Raw genomic sequence first — 24290 nt, 5'->3', positions numbered from 1 at the left:
ATGGAGCCAAGCTAGAGGAGGAGAGATTCAGAATGGATGTGAGGAAGAAGTTGTTCCCCATGAGGGTGGTGAGAGCCTGGCACAGGCTGCCCAGGGAGGTGGTGGCAGCCTCATCCCTGGAGGTGTTTGCAGCCAGGCTGGATGTGGCTGTGAGCAACCTGCTGTAGTGTGAGGTGTCCCTGCCCATGGCAGGGGGCTTGGAACTGGCTGATCCTTGAGGTCCCTTCCATCCCTGACAGTTCTGTGATTCTGTGACCTCTGCACTGTGCAGGATGCAGAAAGAAGCTGGAAGCTCACAGGGTAAATGATTCAGGGGTGCTAATTAGAGTGGGTGCATGGCTGTCGCTCTCCTAATGCTTTGAAGTGTTTTAGAGTTGCAGCCTTGTTCCATTTTCTGAAAGCAGAAACTTGTGACAGTGTTGACTGCAGGCAGAGCAGAGAGCTGCCTGGAAACCTGCTCAGCCTGCAGGAGCTGGGCTTGGGGTGCAGAAAAGGCAGAATAGAAACTAATCACTCTCAGCAGACCATACTCCAAAATCCTGGGTTCAAGGTTGTTTCCATGCTGATGAAGAGTTAACATCATAGAATTGCCAGGGTTGGGAGGGACCTCAGGGATCATCCAGGTCCAACCCCCCTGCCATGGGCAGGGACACCTCACACTACAGCAGGTTGCTCACAGCCACCTGTATGGAGCAAAGAGACCACAAAATAAAGGAGGAAGGAAGGTCACTGTTTTAGCACAGAGCACAGCAGGCATCCATACTTAACACCACACTTCACATGTTCACTACCAATGCACTTCAAGAGAACCAACAAAAAACAACTCTACAGCACACAGGGGAAGACATAAAACTCCTTGCTGCTAAGTGTGGAGCAATGCCCTCCAAAATGCAGGACTGCCCAAATGGGTGATGAAAAGGCTCCCTCATTTTACAGCGGGGTGCTCTGAGCTCCATCTGCCCATTGGAGCAGAAAAATAAGGCCAAGTAACAACCAGCAGCAACCTCTGTGCTACCTGCCATATTAATTAGTACACTTTGCTATGTGCCATGTTTATTGATCAACATTTCCAGCTCATTCTTGGGATTCTCATCAATACATAACACCAATCACCTTCCTGTGATGTTTCGATACTTCACCACACCAGCTGGCTGCTGCCATGGAATATTCAATACCAAACACAACCTCTAATGAGCCAAACTGACAACAAAGGAGGAAGAATTGGATTTGTTCACTTGATGAATTCCTGACCTGGGTTCAGATCACACAAATGAAGCTATAGGCAGCACTGCTAATTACTGCCTCTATTAAGGGGAAAAAGAAACACACCTCAGTGGCTTTGTTGAGGAAACTCACAATAACATTCATGCCCACTGATTACTGTTTTGGTGCAGGTAAAAGACTCCATTGTCTGTGCAAGGTGCAATTAGAATTCTTCTGGGGCTGGGGAATTTCAGTGTGCACTGCAGAACACCCAAGAAAATTCAGCTCTGACTCCAACTGATCATCTTTAAGCTGTCAAAACAGAGGAGCTGCTACATGCTGCTGCTGTGGAGTGGCTCAAAGGAGACAGGTCCTAAGGAAAGAGCTCTTCCCATGCAGTTGCTACACACCACCGAAGGTCTGCCCAGAAAATCCGGTGGGGAATAGAACAAATTACATTAGCTGCACACCCATTCTCCACAGAGTTTCTATTCTTAGGCCTGTGGCTGCACATTACCCTTTGCTTTCTCCGTGCCCCCCTCCCCCAAGAGCAGATCACTTTCAGTGCCATTCTTGTCAGGCATATTAAATTTTCAGGATGCAGAGTTGTGGTTTCCAGGGCTCCATTTACCCCTCGAGCTGTGGGTTTGGGTGGGTTGTTATTAATAGGGGCGTTTTTACACTCGGAATGGCCGAGCAGGGCCGTGCTAGTGCTCTGTGTACTCCAGCTACAGAAGCAGGTTTTTAATTGCCTCGTGCCGACACCAGCAAAATTAATCAAAGCCACCACCCCAGACCTCCATTCATTAAAAGAATCTCTCAGTGACACAGAGAAGCCACGTTCCAGGCATTGCCATCGCTAAAACGGGCATTGCCTAACCGAGGAGATGGTACAAGGCAACAATTTCCCACGCCGAATTATACCACCCCTAGCTTACCTGCTCCGGTTCTTAAGGGCCGGGTAGGCAGCAGCGGCAGCAGCAGCAGCAGCGGCAGCAGCGCTGTCCCACCGCCTTCCAGGCGTGAAAAGCAGCAGATTTCATTGCTCATTAGAACGTGACGGCAGTGCCGTGATAAATGGCTTACGGGAGCTCAAACAAAGCGATGCTGCTGCTCTGGAGAGGCATGGCGTGAAACAGTCATCCTCCTGACAGCTCCCGCTTTCCAACAAAGCCGGAGGAAGGCGGCACTCTCCGGGAAAGCGCTAACAAAGAGCCGGCGGAGGGCGGCACCGCCAGCCCAGCCGCTGGCTTCCCCGGCAGCCATCAAGCGGCGCCGTCCCCCCGCACGCCTCGCTGCGCCTCTCCCCGCACGAAGGCAGCCGGACCTCGGCAGGTACCTACCTACGTGTGGCACGGCCCCGGCTGCGCTCCCTGCGCATCCGCTGCGCTCCCTGCGCATCCGCTGCCGCTCGCCCTGCGCGGCCGCTCCTCCTTGGCACTGCCAAGCGCAGTGCCGCACGCAGCCCAAAGCGGCTCGGGAGGGCGGGCGGCACAAAGCGGCGCGGCCGCGGGCACACCTCCGCACCCGCCCGCACCCCCCCGCCGGCACAATGGCGAACGGCAACGGGCGAGGCACGGCGCTGCCGCCGCCGGAGGGACCAGACCGGGCTGCGAAGCTCCGCGGGTAGGCGGCGGCGCGGCGCGGGATGCTGCCAGGCTGCTGCCAAGCTCCCTCCCGCTGCGGGCACGGCGGCGACGGGGCCGTCCCTACCTGTTCTCTCGCCCCACGCTGTCAGCAGGGCAGAGCCGGTGGCTCCCGCCGTGCTGGGGTATGGGTGCCGGTGCCGCAGCCGCCGCCCAGCCCGTCGGATGCCACCCCATGGCAGCGCCCCGCAGCGCCGCGCCCCGACCCCAGCCCCCGCCGGAGCCTCTACCGAACCCCTGCCTTCACCCTCCGACTGGCCGTGTCGGGCTCTTGTTGGGAAGACAGGGAAAGGCTGGTTTGATCCGTTCCCGGCAGGGTCCCGCTGGTGCTGGCACCACTGAGCACCCCGCTGCCGGCTTGCTTGCCCAAACTGGAGAGACCCCCTGCTCTGGCTGCACGCACACCTCCGAACCCCACTTTGCTCTCATCTCAGAGCAAGGCCAACACCCGGGTGCAGCGCCCGGCTAGCCAAAGAGCCAGACGTATACTTAGCTCCTTCATTTACCAAAACAGAGAGCTGCAAGGAGCAACCAAACCCAGCTGCTTCCCAACACAAGCAGCGCAGGACAGCTTTGCTTCTGTCCCAGGTCCTTAAATCCAGTATCAGCTCTCCTGGTGCCACACTCTTCCGACCCAGTTATCTACAACAACGTTTTACCAGTGCTGGAGACTGGATCCAGAGCTTCCCAAGGAGAAGGCAGTAAAATCAGAGGCATCACGTAGCTGCATCTAGACTCTGCTATCTTCTGATCCAAAAATGATGATCTTCCACAGCTGAGAAAGCTTTCCAGATTCAGATGGTCTGAGACCTAAAAGCCTTTACAGCTCTGGGTCCTGCCAGGTCCTGAACTCTCTTGCCTAGTCAGAAGCGGTCCCTCTGCTGCTCTTAAAAGGAACTGAGTCTTACAGAACATCACCACCCATGCTGGGCAGACCAAAGAGCCAGCTCACACTTTTTTTTCCTTTCACTGTGCCCAATATTTGATTTGCAAATGAGGAATGGGAGTTTAGGCAAGGACTTGCTGACACTTTCCCACTCCTTAGTGCTTTGCAGCTCAGTGAATTTCCAAATCAGAAATGCTATTTGTGGGAAACAAACAACAAAACCCAACCCACCCAACAAACCCAAACAAAACAACAACAATAACCCCCCCAAGCCCAACCAAGCCATGTGAAAAGACTTTTCCCCCTGCAGTGTTGTAGAGGTGACCAGCTGCAGCAGCCATGAGAGGCGCAGTCCATTGCCTTTGTGGACCCCTCACAACTAAAGCCACAGTGCACAGGGCACAGATGTCTCAGAAATGAGGCTGAGGCCCCAGCTGATGCCTGCCTTTAGATGCCTGTTAGGTACAGTGCCTGCTGTCTTTACCTGAGCAATTGCATGAATGCATCTCCTGAGCCAAGAGAAGCTTAGAAACCACCCCAGCTACCAGAGCTGAGTTCTGCAGCACTCCTTTGAAAGATCCAGGAGCCTGGCTGATTCCATAGAAGCAGAGAATCACCGGGTTGGAAGGGACCTCTAGAGGTCATCTAGTCCACCCCCCCTGCAGTGAGCAGGGGATCAGGTCACCCAGAGCCCTGTCAAGTGGTTGATCTGTGTCGCTGTGTCACAGCACTTCACACTTGTTTAGGCAGATAGAAAACTTTACAGGTAGCCACCGAAGAAGAGGTGAATCCAGCTTTTGCCAGTTCCTCCCCACGGGTCCAACTCCTCAGTGACACCAGACCTATCTTGGCTGGGGGTTGGTCAATCTTTCCACTTCCCTGGAGGAGAAAATAAGCTCAAAGGAGGAGATTTCCCCCTTAAGAGCTGATCGCTCGTGGGAAGCATTGCAGCCATAAACCTCAGCATCAAGTGGTGTGTGGACTTTCGGGGGCGCATGGCTCTGTCGGCAGCTCTCCGCTTTGAGTTTATTCGATGCCGTGAGAGTTTCTGCGGAGCGAGCCGGAGCCGGCGAGCGCCCGCGGGCCACGATCGCCAGCAGAGGCAGCGTGCCGCTAGGCGGCGCTAAGGCAGCGCGGAGCAGCGGGGAGCCAGCCGCCGCTGCCTGCCCCCCGTTCCGCCTTGGACTTAGGCGGAGATGAAAGACCGCAGGATGTGAGGGGTGGAAAGGGACCTCCGAAGGTCATCGAGTCCACACACACACACAGAGCTCTAAGGCCAGCAACTCACACGTCTCTTTCCAAACCAAAGCAAGCTCGGCTGCCAACGTGCTCCTTCGCCTTTGGAAGCTCAGCGACAAGCTCCCTGAAGAGCAGAGTCTGCTCCTGCAGACCGCTGCAGCCCTGTGCTGTGTTTGCATTCTGTCCCTGCTCAGCACTACCAAAACCGAGGCGGGGGAGAAGAAGACACTGACATTCTCATTTCCCCCACTTTCTTCCACTTGCCCTCGTGCCATTCTAGCCACTAGCAAACAGTCCTCATCCTGCACTGTCACCTTGAAGTGGTAAAGGACACACCACTTGCAAAGCTGGGGGAGCAACTCTGCTCAGGTGATGCTGGGACAGACAACTGTCATGGTGAATTACAAAACTCACCCTCTGCCTGAGCTCCCATGCAGATCAAGCTAATCCTGAGACAAAACAGCTGGCAACACAATCAGGTTTATTCTCATCATTTTCAATAGTCAGAGATCCTACTACAGCTGGTAAGGGACAGTTTCACTCCAGCTGTATAGGCACTGATCTAATCACACTACTGTCAGGAGGCTGTCCCCATCTGTTTCTTCCTGCTCATCAGGTATTTACATACATGGAGATCCTCAGGCATTGGAATGTGCTGCCCAGGGAGGTGGTGGAGTCCACAGGCCTGGCTGTGTGGTTTGGATGTGGTGCTTGGGGCTCTGGTTTAGGAGTGAGCCTTATAGAGTAGGGTTAGTGGTTGGACTTGGTGATGCTGAGGGTTTTGTCCAACCTCAATGCTTCTGTGAACCTGTGATTCCCCCTGAGCCTTCTCCTCTGAAGGCTGAACACCTCCAGCATGCTCAGCCTCTCCTCATGGGAGAGATGTTCCAATACCTTAATCATCTTCAGGGTCCTTTGCTGGACGTGCCAAGCATGTCCATGCTGTACTGGGAGCCCTGAGGTAGGCCTTGTGTTTGGGCAGTGAGTTCTCTTGGGCAAGCTGTGTGGCACTCCACGGGGTGTGAGTAGCCTGTCCAGGGGTATGGGGAGCCACTGTGTAAGGAGCACCCCGTGCCAGGCTGTGCTGCATGCTGGGGGTGTTGTGACAGAGACAACTGGGCAGCCTGCCAGGAGACAGATGGAGGCTTTTGCCTTGGTGGCTAAATCGTGCTGGTAACACAGCAGTGCCTCAGCAGCTGCTGAACAGTGCCCACACAGCACCAAGGCTTTCTCTCTCCCCCAATTTGGCTGACAAGATAATTATGCTGGAGGATGAAGGGTAAGGCTCTAGGGTCTGGCAATTAATGCTGCTGCTGCTGTTGTGATCTGTACATGGCCCAAGAAAGGTCAGAGGCTGGAATGAGACCTACAACACTTCTTCCCTCTAAAGATCCAGAGCCCTACGCCACTTGGTGCTGTCACACAGCCAAGGCTCTACACAACACAGGCTGGCTGGCCAGTGGATGCCCAGGCAGTCAGTTCTCTGTACCCTCGTGGCTGGCTGGCCACCCAGACCCTGTGCCAGCTTGGATGGGTGCTGAGCAAGATCTCTACACCACATTAGCTGGCTACCATGCCAGAGGGTTATTAAACCGCTTTGGATGGCTGGCAATGCAGGGCCCTAGAGCAACTGGCCACTCCAAACAGTCAACTTGCTACACCACTTGGGCTAGCTGGCCAGCCAGAGCCCTGTGCCACCATGGCCAGCCAGCCAGAGCCTTGTGCCCCTTTGCCCACTGGCCAGCCAGAGCCCTGTGCCACCATGGCCAGCCAGCCAGAGCCCTGTGCCCCTTTGCCCACTGGCCAGCCAGAGCCCTGTGCCACCATGGCCAGCCAGCCAGAGCCTTGTGCCCCTTTGCCCACTGGCCAGCCAGAGCCCTGCATCCCAGTTTGGGGATATCTTTAGTTATGCAAACGATGCCTGTAGGCTGTGGGAGGCTTGCAGGGAAAGGTATGGGATTAAAACCACTGAATTGTGAAGTTCTTTCAAACCTTCAGGGGGGCTGTTGCTGTTTCAGTGGGAAGCAAGTGAACAAAGCTCTGAGAGAAGCAGAGTCTTGCACCAGGCTCTGCCCGAGCAGACTCACTTGCTGATGGCTGCCAAAGGCCCTTTTAAAACTGAGCTCTCAGCTATGGCTGGTCACTCACAGAGTGACCCAGACCCACAGACCACTCTGGCTACCTGTCCAGCTGCTTTGGACAGCAGGTCTGTAACAGGTGCAACTGCCCTGACCAACACAAAAGCCTGACAGACACCTGACCAAGGGCCAGGCCTTGCTGGAGGCTGATAAAGATGAGCTTTGTGCCTCCCAGCCATCAATCAGCACGTCCTTGCCCAGACTTACACTGCTCTGGTGTGGCCCAACCCCTCCAGCTCATTAGAACTGACCACAGTGCACCCTTGATGAGGGCACAAAGGGAGGTCTGCTGAAGAGCCATTTTGAGTTGGTTCTCCTCAAAGCAGGCAGCCTTGCAGCTAGACCTTCCCCCCCCCCCCCCCAGCCCTCCCTAGACTGATGTAGGAGAAGGGCTGCTTACAACAGACTGGGACACCACCAAAGGATACTTCCACAGATTGAGCAAGTCCTCATCCTCCCTGAGTGTCTGTTCTGGGCACCCCTGAGTGAGAGGTTCCCCTTCATGAGTGAGGGCACACTCATTTTGGTTCATCTTCCCAGAAAGACTCTTCCTTAAAGCTTAATGATGGATTGTGGTGGCAGCACGTTCCTGACTGACATGCAGAGGGTAACCTGGCTGGATCAGAAGGAATGCTGAGCAATGTTGGGTACAATAAATCCACACTTCTGGTAGTTGTTGCTGGTCTGTGGTTGTTTCTGTGACAAGGTCAGACTGAGCTGGCCAGCAAGTCAGAGTCCTATCAAAATCTGAGTGGCCCTTCAGCGAGAGCACTAAGCCATCCTGGCTCCCTGGCCAGCCACAGCCCTCCGACACTTCTCCCCAACAAACAGCCAGAGGCTAAATCAGCACTGAGAAAAACAAGCTTGCAAAAACCATCCTACCTCTTGGTTGTCTTGGACCATGATCCCTGGCTCCCTGAGGTCCCAGCCCTGCAGCAGCTCACCGTGGCATTGCTCTGTCTCAGGAGTTCCACACAGAAGCAGGCAGAGCCTTGAGCAATCCCAGCACCCTGCTGCCCTCCTCGGGACACACTGCCCAGGTGTGAGCAATCCCAGCACCCTGCTGCCCTCCTCGGGACACACTGCCCAGGTGTGAGCAATCCCAGCACCCTGCTGCCCTCCTCGGGACACACTGCCCCAGGTGTGAGCAATCCCAGCACACACCACCACCCTGCTGCCCTCCTCGGGACACACTGCCCCAGGTGTGAGCAATCCCAGCACACACCACCACCCTGCTGCCCTCCTCGGGACACACTGCCCCAGGTGTGAGCAATCCCAGCACCCTGCTGCCCTCCTCGGGACACACTGCCCCAGGTGTGAGCAATCCCAGCACCCTGCTGCCCTCCTCAGGACACACTGCCCAGGTGTGAGCAATCCCAGCCGCCTTCCAGAGCCCAGCAAAGCAGCTCATCATCAGCAATCAATCTGAAGGCAGCTGGTAGAGGCCCCAGAAGCTTCTGGAACCAACTGCTCAGAGGAGCCCTTAGGTGGGGTATAAGGAAAATGCAAGCTGCCAGAGCAGCCAGAGGGGTGAAATCAAATGAAATCCACACGCAGAAGCTACTGCCCAGAGGAATGAAGTGGCTTACCAAAAGTGTCTGTGAAATAAGAAGGGGAAATGACTGCTTAGTCATTTATTGTCTTGAACATTAGCAATCTTTTAGCTTTAGAGAGCTGCACAGGCTTTGGTCACCACAGTGATACCAGTTTTGTGATCATAGAACTGTCAGGGTTGGAAGGGACCTCAAGGCTCAGCCAGTCCCAACCCCCCTGCCATGGGCAGGGACACCTCACACCACAGCAGGTTGCTCACAGCCACATCCAGCCTGGCTGCAAACACCTCCAGGCATGAGGCTGCCACCACCTCCCTGGGCAGCCTGTGCCAGGCTCTCATCACCCTCACAATGTGCTTCAAAGAGTTTCAAACCACACCTCTCTAAACACAGATGGTCAAATGTATTATTGGTGTTTTGCCACTAAGAAGGGAGCCCCAGCTCTCCCAGAATGGCATCAGGAAATGGTGTCAACTTGGGATCACTTTCAACTTGAAACTGAGCTGAGGAATGCTGAAGATCAGCAGGGGACTCATTTTCCTGTGGAAGAACAGGCCCCTGAGATGGTACCACTCTAACAGGGCAGGGTGAGAGCTGTTGTTCTGTGGCTGATGAGGGATGGATGGCACCAGCACCATTCGTGGCTGATGGAAGTGAGCTCCGGTCCTCATGTCTGGGGCTTGTAAGGTCCATCCTTGTGTGGTGCTTTGTGCTGCCACCTATGGAATGAATCACCACAGCTGCTGCTGCAGCAGATTAATTATGTTCATAGAATCACAGAATGGTCCTGGCCATAAGGGACCTCCAAAGCTCATCCAGTCCAACCTCCCTGCAGTCAGCAGGGACATCCCCAGCTAGATCAACCTGCCCAGAGCCCTGTCCAGCCTCACCTTGAATGTCTGCAGGGATGGGGCCCCAACCACCTCCCTGGGCAACCTGTTCCAGTGCTCCACCACCCTCATAACAAAGAACCTGCTCCTAACATCCAGTCTAAATCTGCTGGAGTTTGAAGCCCCTGTCCCTGCAGGCCTTTGCAAGCAGTCTCTCTCCTTCCTGTAGCCCCCTTCAGGCACCGGCAGGCTGCTGTTAGGTCCCGCCGGAGCCTCCTCTTCTGCAGGCGGAACACCCCAGCAGTTCTCTACTCTGAGGGTGGTGGAGCAGTGGGAGAGGCTGCCCAGGGCGGCGGTGGAGGCCCCAGGGCTGGGGACACTCGAGATGGGGCTTGACGTGGCTCCGGGCAGGCTGCTGCGCCCGGGGCTGATGCTGCGCCCGGGGCTGATGCTGCGCCCGGGGCTGATGCTGCGCCCGGGGCTGTGCCGCTGACCGCAGGGCTGGGACAGGTTGACCTTCGCGAGCCCCCCGCCCCAGCGCACACCGCACGGCCACAGCACCCGGAGCGTCCGCCGGAAGCGCGCACCCGCCGCCGCTGGGCCCCGCCCCTCGGCCCCGCCCCTCGCCGGCAGGGTTCCGGTGGCGTGGGAGGGGCGGGGCGGGGCGGGGCGGAGCAGGGCGCGGCGGCGCGCGGGCGCGGGCGTGCGGGCGGGCGGCGGTTGGCGGGGCGGGCCGGGGGCGCGGGCGCGTGCCCCGTTGCCGCGGTGACCGGGCGGAAGCGGCCGCCGCTCCGCGCGCCATTTTCAAACCGCCGGCTCGGGGCCGGCTCTGTGCGGGGGGCGGCGGCTCCGGCTCCCCCGGCGGCCAGGGGGCGGCCGTCGTGTCCGCCGGGAGCGAGGAGGAGACGGGCGCTGCCGGCGGGACGGGCCCGTGGCTCGGCGGCGCTCCGCGGCTGCGCTCGGGCTGTGGCAGCCCTGGGGCTGTGGCAGCCCTGCGCCGCTGCCGCCTGCTGCGCCCCCGGGCAGCGCGGGGTACCCTCTGCGGCCGCGCCCCGCGCCCGGCCTGCCGGCTGCGCGCTCCTTCCCTCGCCGTCTGCAGCTTCCTTCCCCCCGCCGGAGCCTCCCCGGCGCGTCTCGGCTCAGCCCGCCGTGCCTCGCCCCGCAGGAGCCTGCCCTAACGGTGAGTGTCGTAGGGCCGCGCCGGGGCAGGGCGGAAGCGGTGAGCGGGAGGCTGTGTGCGGGAGGCTGCGTTAGACGGCAGGGGCTGCTGCGCGGCGCCCGGGGGCGGCTGAAAGGGTCTGCAAAGCTTCCAGCCGGGGCGGAGCAGTGATGAGAGACTCACCATCCAGAGCGGCTGTCTCGCATTGCAATAGGAACGTGGAGCTTTGAGAGGGTTGCTGATGTTGAAATGAGGGCTAGGAGGATGCTGAAGGGCCTGCAGCACTGCCTGGGGAGGAGAGGCTGAGAGCCCTGGGGCTGTGCAGGCTGGGGAGGAGAAAACTGAGAGGGATCTGATGAATGTCTATCAATAGCTGAGGGCTGGGGGTCAGGAGGGAGGGGACAGGCTCTGCTCAGCTGCTCCCTGGGACAGGACAAGGGGCAATGGATGGAAACTGCAGCACAGGAGGTTCCACCTCAGCATGGGGAGGAACTTCTTCCCTGTGAGGGTCCCAGAGCCCTGGAGCAGGCTGCCCAGAGAGGTTGTGGAGTCTCCTCTGGAGCCTTTCAGCCCCGTGTGGATGTGTTCTGTGTGAGCTGCCCTGGGTGCTCCTGCTCTGGCAGGGGGTTGGACTGGATGATCTCCTGAGGTCCCTTCCAACCCCTCACATCCTCTGAGCCTGTGAAGAGCCTTTCCCTGCAAGCAGTTGTACATAGGGCCTTCAAAAGGCACAAAATAAGACAGGTGAAAGCTGTTGCTTTTAGGAACAAGAAAGCTGCTCTTTCTAGTGAGCAAAGGAACAACAACAGAGAGGCTGATGGCTCTGAATGTCTGTTCTGTGGGTAACTGAAAGCTGCACTCACTTAGATGCCTTGATACATTTTTGCCTGGTTTGAGGCAGCATTTGATTTCCCCTCCTGTTTACCTTCTGTTTTGCATCTGAAGTGGCACTCCTGGGTTCTCTCTGGCAGCACTAAATGCCATTCCCTGTTTAGGCAGTGGATGATGTGAGCTGTTTGTGCAGCCAATACAGAGTGTCTCGTGGGAAACACCAGAGTCAAGAGTGCTCTCAGGGCTCCAGAGAATCACGGAACTCTCAGGGTTGGAAGGGACCTCAAGGCTCAGCCAGCCCCAACCCCCTGCCATGGGCAGGGACACCTCACACCACAGCAGGTTGCTCACAGCCACATCCAGCCTGGCTGCAAACACCTCCAGGGGTGAGGCTGCCACCACCTCCCTGGGCAGCCTGTGCCAGGCTCTCACCACCCTCATGGGGAACAACTTCTTCCTCACAGCCAATCTGAACTTGCTCATTTCCTTTTTTGCTCACTTCACACACTCTGCAGGTGAACCTGGCAACTTTAGCATCACTCAGTCAGGATTCACAAGGCTGTTGTCCTGGCTTCAGCTAGGACAGGGCTGGGGAGGGACTGCTCAGGATCTCAGGCAGTGATAGGACTAGGGGGAATGGAATGAAGCTGGAGGTGGGGAGATTCAGGCTGGAGGGGAGGAGGAAGTTCTTCCCCATGAGAGTGGTGAAGCCCTGGAATGGGTTGTGCAGGGAGGTGGTTGGGGCCCTGTCCCTGGAGGTGTTTAAGGCCAGGCTGGCTGAGGCACTGGCCAGGCTGATCTAGTGTGGGGTGTCCCTGCCCATGGCAGGGGGGTTGGAACTAGCTGATCCTTGTGGTCCCTTCCAACCCTGACTTGTTCATGAGAAGCTGGCAGGAGCACTCCCAGGACAGCCAGCTGAGCCATCCTGTGGGGTATTCCCTGCCTGCTCTGGGCAGGGGCAGTGGGTTCTGTTGGTTGAGGGAGTGTAACAGATGATCTCTTGCAGGTGTGAGCAAGGCTGCTGTGCAATGACTGCCACTGCAGAGAGGAGGTTCATCAATCTCAGGAAGCGCCTGGATCAGCTGGGCTACAGGCAGCCTCTGGGAGTGGAGAGCTTGCCCTTGGTGGAAAAGCTTTTCAGGTACTGAAAAGGGCTCATTAAACCCCAGAGCAATCTTGTGGCAGATCTGGCTTGAGTTTTGCTGTGTGAGGGGAAAGGCCCAGCCTGAAGAGAGTTCTCAAGCAATCTGGTTGCAGAGCTAACACCAAGCTCTTGTGTGTGATGAGGTCAGATGGGTTTGCTGAAGGGCTGAGAGCATCTGAAGATTTCCTTGAACTGAGCACAATTGTCTCTAAAGTCATTCTACTCAGTCTAAAACTCCTCTGACCTCCTGAGGGAGCCAAGAAGAGTCACTGCTGAGATGTGCTTAAAGGACACTCTTACACCACCTGCTTGCATCCCAAACCATCCCTGTGGCCTGCACCGTGGTTGAAAACAAAGCCTTTACAGCTCTGGGTTTTGTCATCTCACTTGGAGAAGCTGAAACTTGCTGTCTCTGCAGTTTGCACAGGACACACAACAGTAAACCCAGTTTTCCAGGTGCCTTTCTGAGGCCATTTTCATGGATTCCATGGCTTTGCTGTGGTTGCAGACACAGTCCTGTCCAGGGGAGTCCAGTCACGCTCAGCTGAACGTGCAAACCTAGGTGTCTTGGTTCTGTGGCTCTCTAGCATCTGGTGCAGATGGAAGAGCAGGTGTGGAGTCATCTGCCTGCAGCAGGGAATCTCATTCTGGTGCCTAACAGATAGGTTTAATCCCTCAAGCACTGACTTGAGTTTTACCAAAGTGTTTGTAGCTGCTTGCTGCTAATCTCTCTTGTGGGGCTTCTGATCTCCAGAGGAACACTGCCAGTATTGGCTGCCTGACCAGCTGGCCTTTGGAGTTCTTTCCTTCAAGTCTCCTCTGTGCTGTGAGTAGTGCCACAACTTACACAGTGCTTGGAGGAAGAAATCTTCTTGCCAATGCTGAGTATCTTCCTTGATGTAGAAGAGAGAGTTCACAAGGTCAGAGGATGTTAGGGGTTAGAAGAGACCTCCAGAGATCATCCAGTCCAACCCCCCTGCCACAGCAGCACCATAGAGTCCAGCACAGGGCACACAGAACACATCCAGACAGGGCTGGGAAGGCTCCAGAGAAGGAGACTCCACACTCTCTGGGCAGCCTGCTCCAGGGCTCTGGGAGCCTCACAGGGAAGAAGTTCCTCCCCATGTTGAACTGGAACCTCCTGCACTGCAGTTTCCATCCATTGCTCCTTGTCCAGTCCCAGAGTGCAGCTGAGCAGAGCCTGTCCCCTCCCTCCTGACCCCCAGCCCTTAGCTATTGATAGACATTGATCAGATCCCTCTCAGCCTTCTCCTCTCCAGACTGCACAGCCCCAGGGCTCTCAGCCTCTCCTCCCCAGGCAGTGCTGCAGTCCCTTCAGCATCCTTGCAGCCCTCCCTTGGACTCTCTCCAGCAGATCCCTGTCCCTCCTGAGCTGGGGAGCCCAGAGCTGGATGCAATATTCCAGGTGAGGTCTCAGCAGGGCAGAGCAGAGGGGGAGGAGCAGCTCCCTGGCTCTGCTGGCCACACTCTGCATGCAGCCCAGTTCCCTGAGTAATTTCCTGATACATTTCTGGGATCTTGGGTTTTTATTACATTTGCCTTGTCCTTCCCTAGTGAACTTTACCTTACTGATTCCTGCCTTGGGATTTCTCCGACATGAGTGTTCTCTCTGCTTTCTTCAAGCCACCTTGCTCTCCAGTCAGCATGCTATCAGGCAAGGGCTGTTGTTCCACAGCCAGCTGCAGGGTAAGCACTGCTAACCTTCCCCACCTCTCTGCTGCTCTTGCCTTCCAGTGACCTCGTCCACACCACCGAGAGCTTGCGCAGTGCCAAGCTCTCTGCTGGCAAAAATGAGAAGGAGAGCAGCAATCTGGATGCTGTTTTGGAGCCTTACAAGACAGAGAATGCTCAGCTCACCAGGGAAAACAACGAGCTGCACCTGGAAATCCTGAAGCTGAAGGAGCAGTCTGAGCGACACGTTAAAGGTAACCCCCAGCTGGTGATTGGGGTTTAACCCTTCCCTGCCACAGTGCAGCCAAATCCTTCACCTGCAGACTCATTCCTGACTTGTGAGAGGTGATGGACCTTGCTGTCCTTAATCACCTACAAGGCACACACATTTCTGTCTCAGTATCACCAAGGTTGGAGGAGACCTCAAAGATTGAGTCCAAGCTGTCACCACAGACCTCATGGCCAGGTTCTGTTCTAGTTAGAAAGCTTCTGAGACTGTGGGAATTGCTGTGTTGGTCAAACAGGACAATGTGACAGCTTTTTGCCACACACTTTCATACCTTGACATGCTGCTTCTTAATTACCATTAAATACTGCTCTTAAATGTGAGACCTCACCTCCAATCCTGCCTCCAGCTCTGCTGTCCCCAGCAGAAGGACACAGAGCTGCTGGAGGGAGTCCAAAGGAGGCCACAGAGATGCTCCAAGGGCTGGAGCAGCTCTGCTGGGAGCACAGGCTGAGGGAGCTGGGGCTGTGCAGCCTGCAGAAGAGAAGGCTCTGGAGGGACCTCAGAGCTGCCTGCCAGGAGCTGAAGGGATCCTGCAGGAAGGCTGCAGAGGGACTTCTCCTCAGGGTGTCTGCAGACAGGCCCAGGGGGAAGGGTTTGAAGCTGAGGCAGAGCAGGGTCAGAGTGGAGCTGAGGAAGAAGTTGTTGAGCAGGAGGCTGCTGAGCCTCTGGCCCAGGCTGCCCAGGGAGGCTGTGGCTGCCTCCTGCCTGGGGGTGCTGAAGGCCAGGCTGGATGAGGCCCTGAGCAGCTGAGTGTAGCTGAGAGGTGTCCCTGGGCATGGTGTGGAGGTTGGAGGAGCTGAGCTCCCTTCTGTGGCTGTGCCTTTGTCCTACAGAGATGTTCCACTTGTATAACAAGTACCTGTTTGTGTGTGGGTTTTATACACACTCCTGTGTTGTGTATTTGAAACGTTCTTGTTCTGGGGAGGGAAGAGAGGATTCCCTCTCTGCCTCTGTTGGTGCTCCTAGGAAAAACAGTAACAAGAAAGCTAACACAGCTTTATGTCTCCCTTCTAGATCTGAAAGCCTCCTTGAGGAGGGTTGAACATGACACCTCTGACTTGAAATTTCTGAATAACCAATACATGCACAAAATTAAACTGCTGGAAAAGGAGAACAAAGCCAAGACTGAGAAAATTCAGCAGCTTCAGGAGAAGAATCTGCAAGCAGTGGTGCAAACACCTGGTGAGTGTCAATAGCTGCAGCTACTCAGCTCTTCTTCTCTGGGCTATTTTTTGCTCTTCAGGATGTAGTTGTTGGGGGTTTTTCCTCTAGGATGAGGAGTTACTTACAGTAAAATAACTGTCCAGTAGAATAAGATCACTTGGAGAGTTTGGCCTCTGAATTCAGTCCTCTGTAGTGGAGAAGTTTCTTTAGCAGAGCTCTTGGGTGAAGGACAAAGATAGATACAAACCTAGGCTCAGTGGAAAACTATGGAGCTGTAATGTGGCTGTGAATCCACAGCTCTGTTTGCTGCTTTTAGGCTGCACCTAGCTCAGCCAGAGGCAGGTGGTTTGACACTTGCAGCTCTTTCGGCAGCTAACTGATGCTGTGTGACTACTTCAGGTTATTGTTAGGAAGGTGTCCAAGCAGCAAGATGCAAAATCTGTCCACAAAACAACATTGCTGCAGCCCTCTGAAAGCTTCCAGTGTCTTTTCCCCTCTCTTTATTGCTTTAGCTTTACTGTAATGCTGCCATGCAAGCAATTAGCCTGCTCCACTTGATGGTCATTCACCCAAGTGACAGCAGGGTAGGAGACCAAAACCTGTTACTAAACATCAGAGATGTGAGTTCAGTCATAGAATAGCTCCCAGATGTGAAAATGTCTTTGTGATGCTTTGGTTCAGCTTTGCTAGCAAGGCAAACCACAAACAGATCCAACAAGGCTGAGCTGTTGAATATTTAGGGCCTTGAAGAGTGGGGAAAATGACTTCTGCTGAGCTTTGCATCTTCCCTTCTGCTGTGAGTGACCTCTCACCAAGCTGGGAGAACCAAGCTGGGAGAATGGTGGTGCCTGCACTGTGCAAGTGTTACCCCTTCAGTCAGAGGGTGCAGGGTGACAGTTCAGCAGCAGTGGAGTAAAGAGGACATGTCAGCTTTGTATGAGAGCCAGCAGCTGCCTTGCTCTGCCTCCCAGTGCCAACCCTTTGGGCTTCCAGGTGGCAGGAAGAGAAGCATTCCCTTCAGGCGCCAGCGCATGCAGCTCGACCAGCCTGTGCCCCCCTCCGGGGTCACCTCCTACCCAGTGCCTCAGCCAGAGGACCCTTACATTGCAGACCTCCTGCAGGTGGCTGATAATCGGTAAGCTGAAGCACTTCCCACCTCTGGAGGGTGGCTGCTCAGTAGCTGCAGGGATTTTCCAACCCCCCTCCTCCTCCTGTCTCTAATTTGCCTCAGACAAAAAGGGTCTTTTGGGTGTGAAGGGCAGCAGAGTTCTTGCTAAGTGATGGACAGGTTGCAAGGGATATCCTGGGCTGCATTCAGAGGAGTGTGGCCAGCAGATGCAGGGAGGTTCTCCTCCCCCTCCACTCTGCCCTGGTGAGACCTGACCTGGAATGTTGCAGGAGGCTGTGCCCTGAAGGGAGATGCAGTATTACAAAGCTTTGTGAACTGACCACAGCTCCATGCCCCATCCCTGCTGCTCCACTCAGGGAGGGGAGGTATGAGAGTCAGAAGTGAAGCAGTGAAGTTCAGCCTGGAAAAGAGCAGAGAGTGGGAGGAAGATGTTGTTAGTCAGTTTCTCACTATCCTACTCCACTTTTAATTGATGATAGATTAGATTGGTCTTCCCCAAGTCTGTTGCTGGTGACAGCAACTGGTAAATCATCTTAGTATTGTAGTATCAGTGAGGGTTGGAAGGGACCACAAGGATCATCCAGTTCCAACCCCCCTGCCATGGGCAGGGACACCCCACACTAGATCAGGGTGCCCAGAGCCTCATCCAGCCTGGGCTTAAACACCACCAGGGCTGGGGCCTCAACCACCTCCCTGCACAACCCATTCCAGGGCTTCACCACTCTCCTGGGGAAGAACTTCCTCCTCCCCTCCAGCCTGAATCTCCCCACCTCCAGCTTCTTGTCTTTACCTTGACCCATGAGCTTTTCCATCTTTTCTCCCCCATGCTCTTGAGGATAGGAAGTGAGAGCAGCTGGGTGGGGCTCTGGCATCCCACTGCAGTGTCTCCAGGAACGGCTTCTGCCTTCCTGTTTTGAATGAACAAAACTCTGCTTTGGTGAAGTACCTACAGGAGCAAAGAGAGGGTGTTGAATTCTTCTGTCCATGGGATTCTCCCCTGGATCCACCTAAAGAATGTGTTACTGCATTGCAGGATTCAGGAACTTCAGTCAGAAGTCAGAGAGCTGCAGGAAAAACTGGAGGCCACTGAGCGTGGAATGAAGAATTACAGCAAACAGGTGAGAGAGCAGGGTGCTGGCTAACAGCCCTTGACCTCCCTGGGAGAGCAAAGGGAAGTGGAAGTATTCTGCCTTGCCTCTGCTTTGGGGACAGCAGCAGTGATAAAATCCTCACCTGCTGACAGGCTTTGTGTCTTACAGTGAAATTAAAGAGGCTAACCTTGACAATTGTCAGTTGGATTTGTGCATGCCCAGGGCCCTCTGTCAGCAGGACACCCACCTCACTCAGCACTGGGCCTACACTGCTGCTGCTGCTGCTAGTTTTTACTGCAGGGGATTTGAAGAAGCCCTGTCTGTTCTCCTTGACCTCCATTGCAAGGTTCAATTCCAAGGAGGCCCTAGCTTTCCTAGCTGCCTCCCTACATCCCCTGACAACTACCTTGACCTCCTCCCAAGTGGCCAGCCCCTCCTCCTATGACCTGCAGACTCTCCTTTTCCACTAGAGTTGCTCAGCAGTTCCCTATTTAAGCATGCAGGTCTTCTGGCTCCCCTTCTCTGTTTCTTCCCTGTTGGTATACTCTGGTCCTGAGCTTGGAAGAAGTGGTCCTTGAATGTTAGCCAACTCTCTTGGGCCTCTTTACCTTCCAGTTCCTTGTGATTCCTGATTTTAGTGCAAAAGCATTCATAGAATGGCTCAGGTTGGAAGGGAGCTCAGAGCTCAGCTCCTCCAAGCTCCACACCAGGCCCAGGGACACCTCTCAGCTACACTCAGCTGCTCAGGGCCTCATCCAGCCTGGCCTGCAGCACCCCCAGGCAGGAGGCAGCCACAGCCTCCCTGGGCAGCCTGGGCCAGAGTCTCAGCAGCCTCCTGCTCAACAACTTCTTCCTCAGCTCCACTCTAACCCTGCCCTGCCTCAGCTTCAAACCCTTCCCCCTGGGCCTGGTGCTGGACAACTCCTAATGGATCCAACTTCTTTTTCTTTCAAAGGAAGCTCTTGGCTCAGAAGGAAATCCAGAATGGGGTGAAAGTGGCCATTACAGGTCAAAATGGCATTGTGAGGTGCACATTGGGTTACTGAACACTGTGTGTTTAGTTGAATAAAAGCTCTATGCAATGGTGTAGAAGACAGCAAAGCCTTTTTGTTCCTCCTGCCCCCTGTGACAGGTTGAGCTGAGAGACAAGGAGATAGAGCGGCTGGCGCTGGCGCTGGGCGGCGGGCGCTCTCACGAGGTGCTCTCTCTGGAGTCAAGAAACAGAAGCAATGAGAAGCTGATCACCCATTTGAATTTGCAGGTTAGTGTTGGTTAGCCAAAACTAGAGAGAGTAGCAATCAAAAAAACCAACCCCACTGACCCCCAAAACTTCAGGCTCCTTCAGAAGGGCACTGCCAGCTCTAAGCTCCACTGCCCCGGCTGTGATCTCCAGCCGGCAGTGCTTCTTGTCTAAGGACATTTCATTTCTTGTTGTCAGAGCCTCTTAGAATGGCTTTAGTAAAGGATTCTCTGAACTCACATCTCTGTCAGAGTCACACAGAGTGTAGGGCTTGGGAGGGACCTCCAGGGATCACCCAGGGCAGGTCACACAGGAACACATCCAGGTGGGCTTTGAAAGTCTCCAGAGGAGACTCCACAGCCTCCCTGGGCAGCCTGCCCTGGGCTCTGTCAGCTATCAGTGGGGCTGCATGAAGCTGGTTGTGGCCCATCAAGAGTGTTTGCTGAGGCTCAGTGCCAGTAGGCTGCTTTTCTCCTCTACCAATAGGTGCCTGGGTATCTCTGTGATAGGGACTAGGAGTGGGCTCAGACCTTCCTCTGTGTCCACAGTAGTAGTTCTTCCTGGAGTTATGAGGGGAGTTGTGTGGGGATGAAATTGGAGCACCTTGTTACCTTGAATATTTAAGGCTTCTCCAGGCTCTGATTCTGCTGGCTGCTGTAATTTATTGTGTATAAGAGTTTTTCCTTCCTACTCTACATTCCTGCCTCACTTCCCTTGACTCTCAGGGGAAGGTATAGTGGGAAAACCAATCTTCACAGAGCAAGATCCTGTATCCCAGCAGATGGGGAGGAGCTTTTGCTGCCCAGCTGAACAACATACTCATGTTGTAATGCCAAATGCCTTTCAGATTGAGTGTCTCCAGCAGACAAACAAAGAGCTTAAGAACCACATTCAAGACCTGCTGGACACCAAACAAAATGTGACCAGTGAGGTGGTCCACCTGAGCAACAAAAATGAGCAACTCTGCCAGGAACTCAATGAAATAGACCACTTGGCACAGCAGCTGGAAAGACACAAGGAAATTGTGCTGGAGACTGCTGACAAGGAAATAGAAGAAGCAAAGGTAATCACTGATGTGTTAGTGTGAAGGACCTGCTCAGCCCTTGGGTAGTTTTGTATCTTTTAATGGCAAGAGATGACCTAATGGCTTGGTAAGGAGACATTTTCCCAGCTCACCTAGCATGATAGAGAATCTCTCACTGAAAGCTGATCAATCACAGCAACTTTGTCTCTTTATGAAGTGAGATGAGCTCAGGTAAGAGGCATTCTGTCTTCCTTTGTCTGTGAGTTCAGCATAGGATACATTTCTGAGACCCTTAAAGCTCTTGCCAGGTAACACTTGCAACCTGTGCTTGGCAGGGATTTTGCTGGGAGCAGTCATGCAGTGATTTGTTTCATTGTTGGCCTCTAGGAGAGCCCTGGGTGTGTTTGCCAGCCCATTTTCAGTGCCTTCAGTTCCTAGGAGCTTCACTACTACAAGCCTGGCAGATTCCCAGGAACTAGGGACACTTTCTTTCCTTCAAACCTAGTCTGTTCCCTTAATTTTGAAGTAGCAAAGGAAGTTTTGCCATTTTGAGGATGTAACTTTTAACGTGTGGCTTCATCTTGGTTGACAGAAAGAGATTGAAAGGAAACAAAGTGAAATACAGGAGCTTGAAGAAACAGTAGCAAAGCTGAAATCAGTAAGTAAAAATCCTGCCAGACCTCATTTGTGGCTGCTCTGTTGTGCTGTCACCCATGGGATTCTTTCAGCTGTTACAAAATGGAACAGGAGACAGCTTCTGTAGTACCCCAAAACTCTAGCATCATAAGCTGCTAAATGAAAGAGCCAAAGAAGCTGTGTCCTACTGGTGCAAAACTGAAGTGTCAGAAACCTCTGTGTACAGCATGGGTGACTGTGCCCTAAAGCTACACCTCCTCATTTCTGTTACCTGAAGTTGTAGTTCCCATGGCTGAATCATTCTTACCACAAATTGGTTCATAGAATCATACAAACCCAGGCTGGGAGGGAGCTCAGAGCTCCTCCAACCTCCACACCATGCCCAGGGACACCTCTCAGCTACACTCAGCTGCTCAGGGCCTCATCCAGCCTGGCCTTCAGCACCCCCAGGCAGGAGGCAGCCACAGCCTCCCTGGGCAGCCTGGGCCAGAGTCTCAGCAGCCTCCTGCTCAACAACTTCTTCCTCAGCTTCAAACTGCAGGAGGAATATTGCTGACTTGAATAAGCAGCAGCATAAAAGCCACTGATGGCTTTCAAGAAATGTGCAAGCATGGGAAACACCTCCTGGTTAAAAGCAGCAATCAGACTTCAATGTTACAGGTTTAACAGACTCTTGACTTTCTTTCCCAGTGCCTCCTGGCCCCTCTAACTTTTGTCAACACTTGTCACTCCAGGAGTTGGGCTCATGTCGTAGGGAGAACGAGAGGCTGAGTGAGGAACTCTTGGGGCAGACAGATCAGAGAGAGAATCTGGAAGTGTTGCTAACCCAGCTTGAGGAGGAGAAACAAAGGCTGACAGTGAAAACAGACAACTTGGAAATAAAAGGTGAGTCAGGGGCAGTCTCCTGGACATCTCTGTTCATGGGGTTTTTGCAAGGGAAACCCTGAGCTGGTTGAGGTGGGGTTGATAATGCTGAAGGACTTGCTTAGATGAAAGTGGAAAGGAGACTTCAGAGCTGAAGTGAAGCTTTGGTCTCAGAAACAGCTTTGCATTCTGTGTGTGAGAACTGCAAGTGAAGCTTCTCCCTGTCACCTCACAGGGCATCCTAATACTGGGCACCACTAAAAGGAGCCTGGCACCTTCATCCTGGCACCCACCCCTCAGCTATTGATAGACATTGATCAGATTCCTCTCAGCCTTCTCTTCTCCAGACTGAACAGCCCCAGGGCTCTCAGCCTTTCTTCACAGCAGAGTTGTTCAAGTCCCCTGAGCATCCTCCTGGCTCTCTGTTGGACTCTCTCCAGCAGGTCTCTGTCTCTCTTGAGCTGGGGAGCCCAGCACTGGAACTCTGTGTTTCCTCTACAGTTGTGTTTGTTTCTTTACCTACAGCACGAGAACTTGTCCTGGAAACAGAAAGGATGAGAGTGGAGTATGGCATAGCCCTGGGGGACAAGTCCCCCTCTCGCCTGGATGCCTTTGTGAGGACTCTGGAGGAGGACAGGGATTACTACAAGCGAGAGCTGGAGTACCTCCAGAAGGTGATACGGAGAAGGCCCAGCCCAGGCCGGAGGACTTCAGAGAAGGTCAAGTTCCTGCTGTCAAGATGAGCTCAAAAAGCAGTGGAGATGCTGGGGAAGCCTTTAAGGAGCTACCAAACATGTTTTCAAATTCAGGGAAGGACTGTAGTCCTGTAGGAGGTTTCTTTAATTAGCTTCTTAACAGGAGAAATTCACTCCCCTGAACTTCCAGTTGCCTTTTTATTTCCTCCTGCTCACATTGTCCAGTGACACTGATATTAGTTCTTGGCCAGTTAGAGATAAATGGAAGTGGATGATGAAGAGGATAAAGGTGGCAGTTTCATTCTTGGCTGCTTGCCTTGTTGTCCCCAGCAGTCAGTTCTTAGTGTTTTGGTTACACCAGCGGTGCCAGGCCTTGTCTTACAGTTAGAATGTGTTCAGTCTGTGGTCTTCAGGTAGCACTCATCATGTGAGTGGGTTCTTTTTTGGGATATTCACAGAATAGTTTAGGTTGGAAGTGACCTTAAAGATCACCTAGTTCCAGCTCCCCAGGTTGCTCAAAGCCTCATGCAACCTGGCCTTGAATGCCTCCAGGGAGGGGGCATCCACAGCCGCCCTGGGCAACCTGTTCCGGTGTCTCACCACCCTCCTGCTGAAGAGCTTCTTCCTGATCTCCAGTTCTTTGCACTTGTCTAACACAACCCTGTGTGACACTGAAATTAGCTCTCCAAACACTTTAAGCAGTGTATTCTAGTTATTGAACTTTATTCATGGCTTTGCAGAGTGAAGATCTTCGACTGCTGACCAGGGAAAGGGATGAGCTGCGGTCCATGCTGGATAGCTTTGAAAAACACCTCATAGAAATCCAGTCCAATGTCAAGCTGCTGACTGCAGAGAGGGACAGACTGAATGTTCTCTATGAGCAGGTGAGGGCAGGTGGGTTGGAGTGGGCATTGGAAGAACTGATGAACACTTGTTGGTGATTTAAAATGGGGAAAAAAAACCTCTCTGCAATAAAACTTGAGGTGTAGAGACCTAGAGAGCACAGCCAAGAACAATCAAATCCAGGCTGTGTCCAGCTCTGGAACCCTCAATACAGGAAGGACATAGACATGATAGAGCAGGTCCAGAGGAGGGCCATGAAGATGATCAGGGAGTTGGAGCAGCTCTGCTCCAAGGAGAGCTAACAACAGCCTTCCAGTACCTGAAGTGGGCTACAAGAGGGATGGAGAGAGACTGTTTGCAAAGGCCTGCAGGGACAGGACCAAGGGCAATGGCTTCACACTACAGAAGGGCAGATTTAGATTGGATGTTAGGAAGAAGCTCTTTACTATGAGGGTGGTGGAACACTGGAACAGGTTGCCCAGGGAGGTGGTTGGGGCCCCATCCCTGGAGACATTCAAGGTGAGGCTGGAGAGGGCTCTGGGCAACCTGATCTAGTCCCTGCTGAGTGCAGAGGGGTTGGACTGGATGAGCTTTGGAGGTCCCTTCCAACCCAGAGCATTCTGTGATTCTCTACCTGGTTTGAATGCTTGTTGATAAAATTATGTACTGCCAAATGAGGAATTATCACTTCCTGTCCTTGTAAGTGAGAAGGATCAGGGGTGGGAAACAGCAACAGAACTATGGGGAAGCTGGGTAGAGAGCCAGGCTGGAAAGCAAGAGGAAATGGTGAACTGGTTAGAGACCAGAGAGAACTGGGAAGAGGAAAAGGTGATGTTGGCAGCTGAAGCTGTCATGCCACTGCACAGTTTAGGAAGTATGTTTTGGTTATCCAGGGGCAAGTAAGAGCACAGTGACCCTTCTGCTGTAATGCCAGCACTGAAGCTTTCTCTTTTATTAGTGTGTGCACTGTGGTGGTTGCAATCCACATGCATTA

General features: G+C 54.0%; 2 protein-coding genes across 6 annotated transcripts in view; one reads left to right on the top strand and one right to left on the bottom strand.

Annotated features, from left to right (window-relative positions):
• The window catches only part of CRACD (capping protein inhibiting regulator of actin dynamics), a 111388-nt gene extending 107795 nt beyond the window's left edge, over positions 1-3593 (bottom strand). The window contains exon 1 of one of the 3 annotated variants that reach the window (XM_068137730.1): positions 3509-3593. The gene's annotated coding sequence lies outside the window, so the exon portion shown is untranslated. Of the gene's footprint in view, positions 1-2141; positions 2349-2546; positions 2649-3508 lie in introns of those variants that run through there. The other 2 variants (XM_068137729.1, XM_068137728.1) reach the window with 2 other exon arrangements.
• A 6627-nt stretch (positions 3594-10220) lies between these two features.
• Positions 10221-24290, top strand: part of CEP135 (centrosomal protein 135) — a 28447-nt gene continuing 14377 nt past the window's right edge. For all 3 annotated transcript variants that reach the window (XM_068137726.1, XM_068137725.1, XM_068137727.1), the window contains exons 1-12: positions 10221-10675; positions 12492-12626; positions 14385-14575; positions 15625-15792; positions 16768-16909; positions 17937-18021; positions 19127-19255; positions 20082-20297; positions 20851-20916; positions 21629-21779; positions 22284-22477; positions 23194-23337. In XM_068137726.1, coding sequence (XP_067993827.1) covers positions 12514-12626; positions 14385-14575; positions 15625-15792; positions 16768-16909; positions 17937-18021; positions 19127-19255; positions 20082-20297; positions 20851-20916; positions 21629-21779; positions 22284-22477; positions 23194-23337 — 1599 coding nt within the window. In that variant the 5' untranslated portion in view covers positions 10221-10675; positions 12492-12513. The remainder of the gene's footprint in view (positions 10676-12491; positions 12627-14384; positions 14576-15624; positions 15793-16767; positions 16910-17936; positions 18022-19126; positions 19256-20081; positions 20298-20850; positions 20917-21628; positions 21780-22283; positions 22478-23193; positions 23338-24290) is intronic.

The sequence above is a fragment of the Melanerpes formicivorus genome, unplaced genomic scaffold, assembly GCF_026170545.1.
Source record: "Melanerpes formicivorus ecotype bairdi unplaced genomic scaffold, bMelFor1.0.p_v2 SCAF_4, whole genome shotgun sequence".
In the NCBI taxonomy this organism is placed as follows: domain Eukaryota; kingdom Metazoa; phylum Chordata; class Aves; order Piciformes; family Picidae; genus Melanerpes; species Melanerpes formicivorus.
Note: the sequence above shows the minus strand (reverse complement) of the source record. Positions and strands in the feature narration are given on the sequence as shown.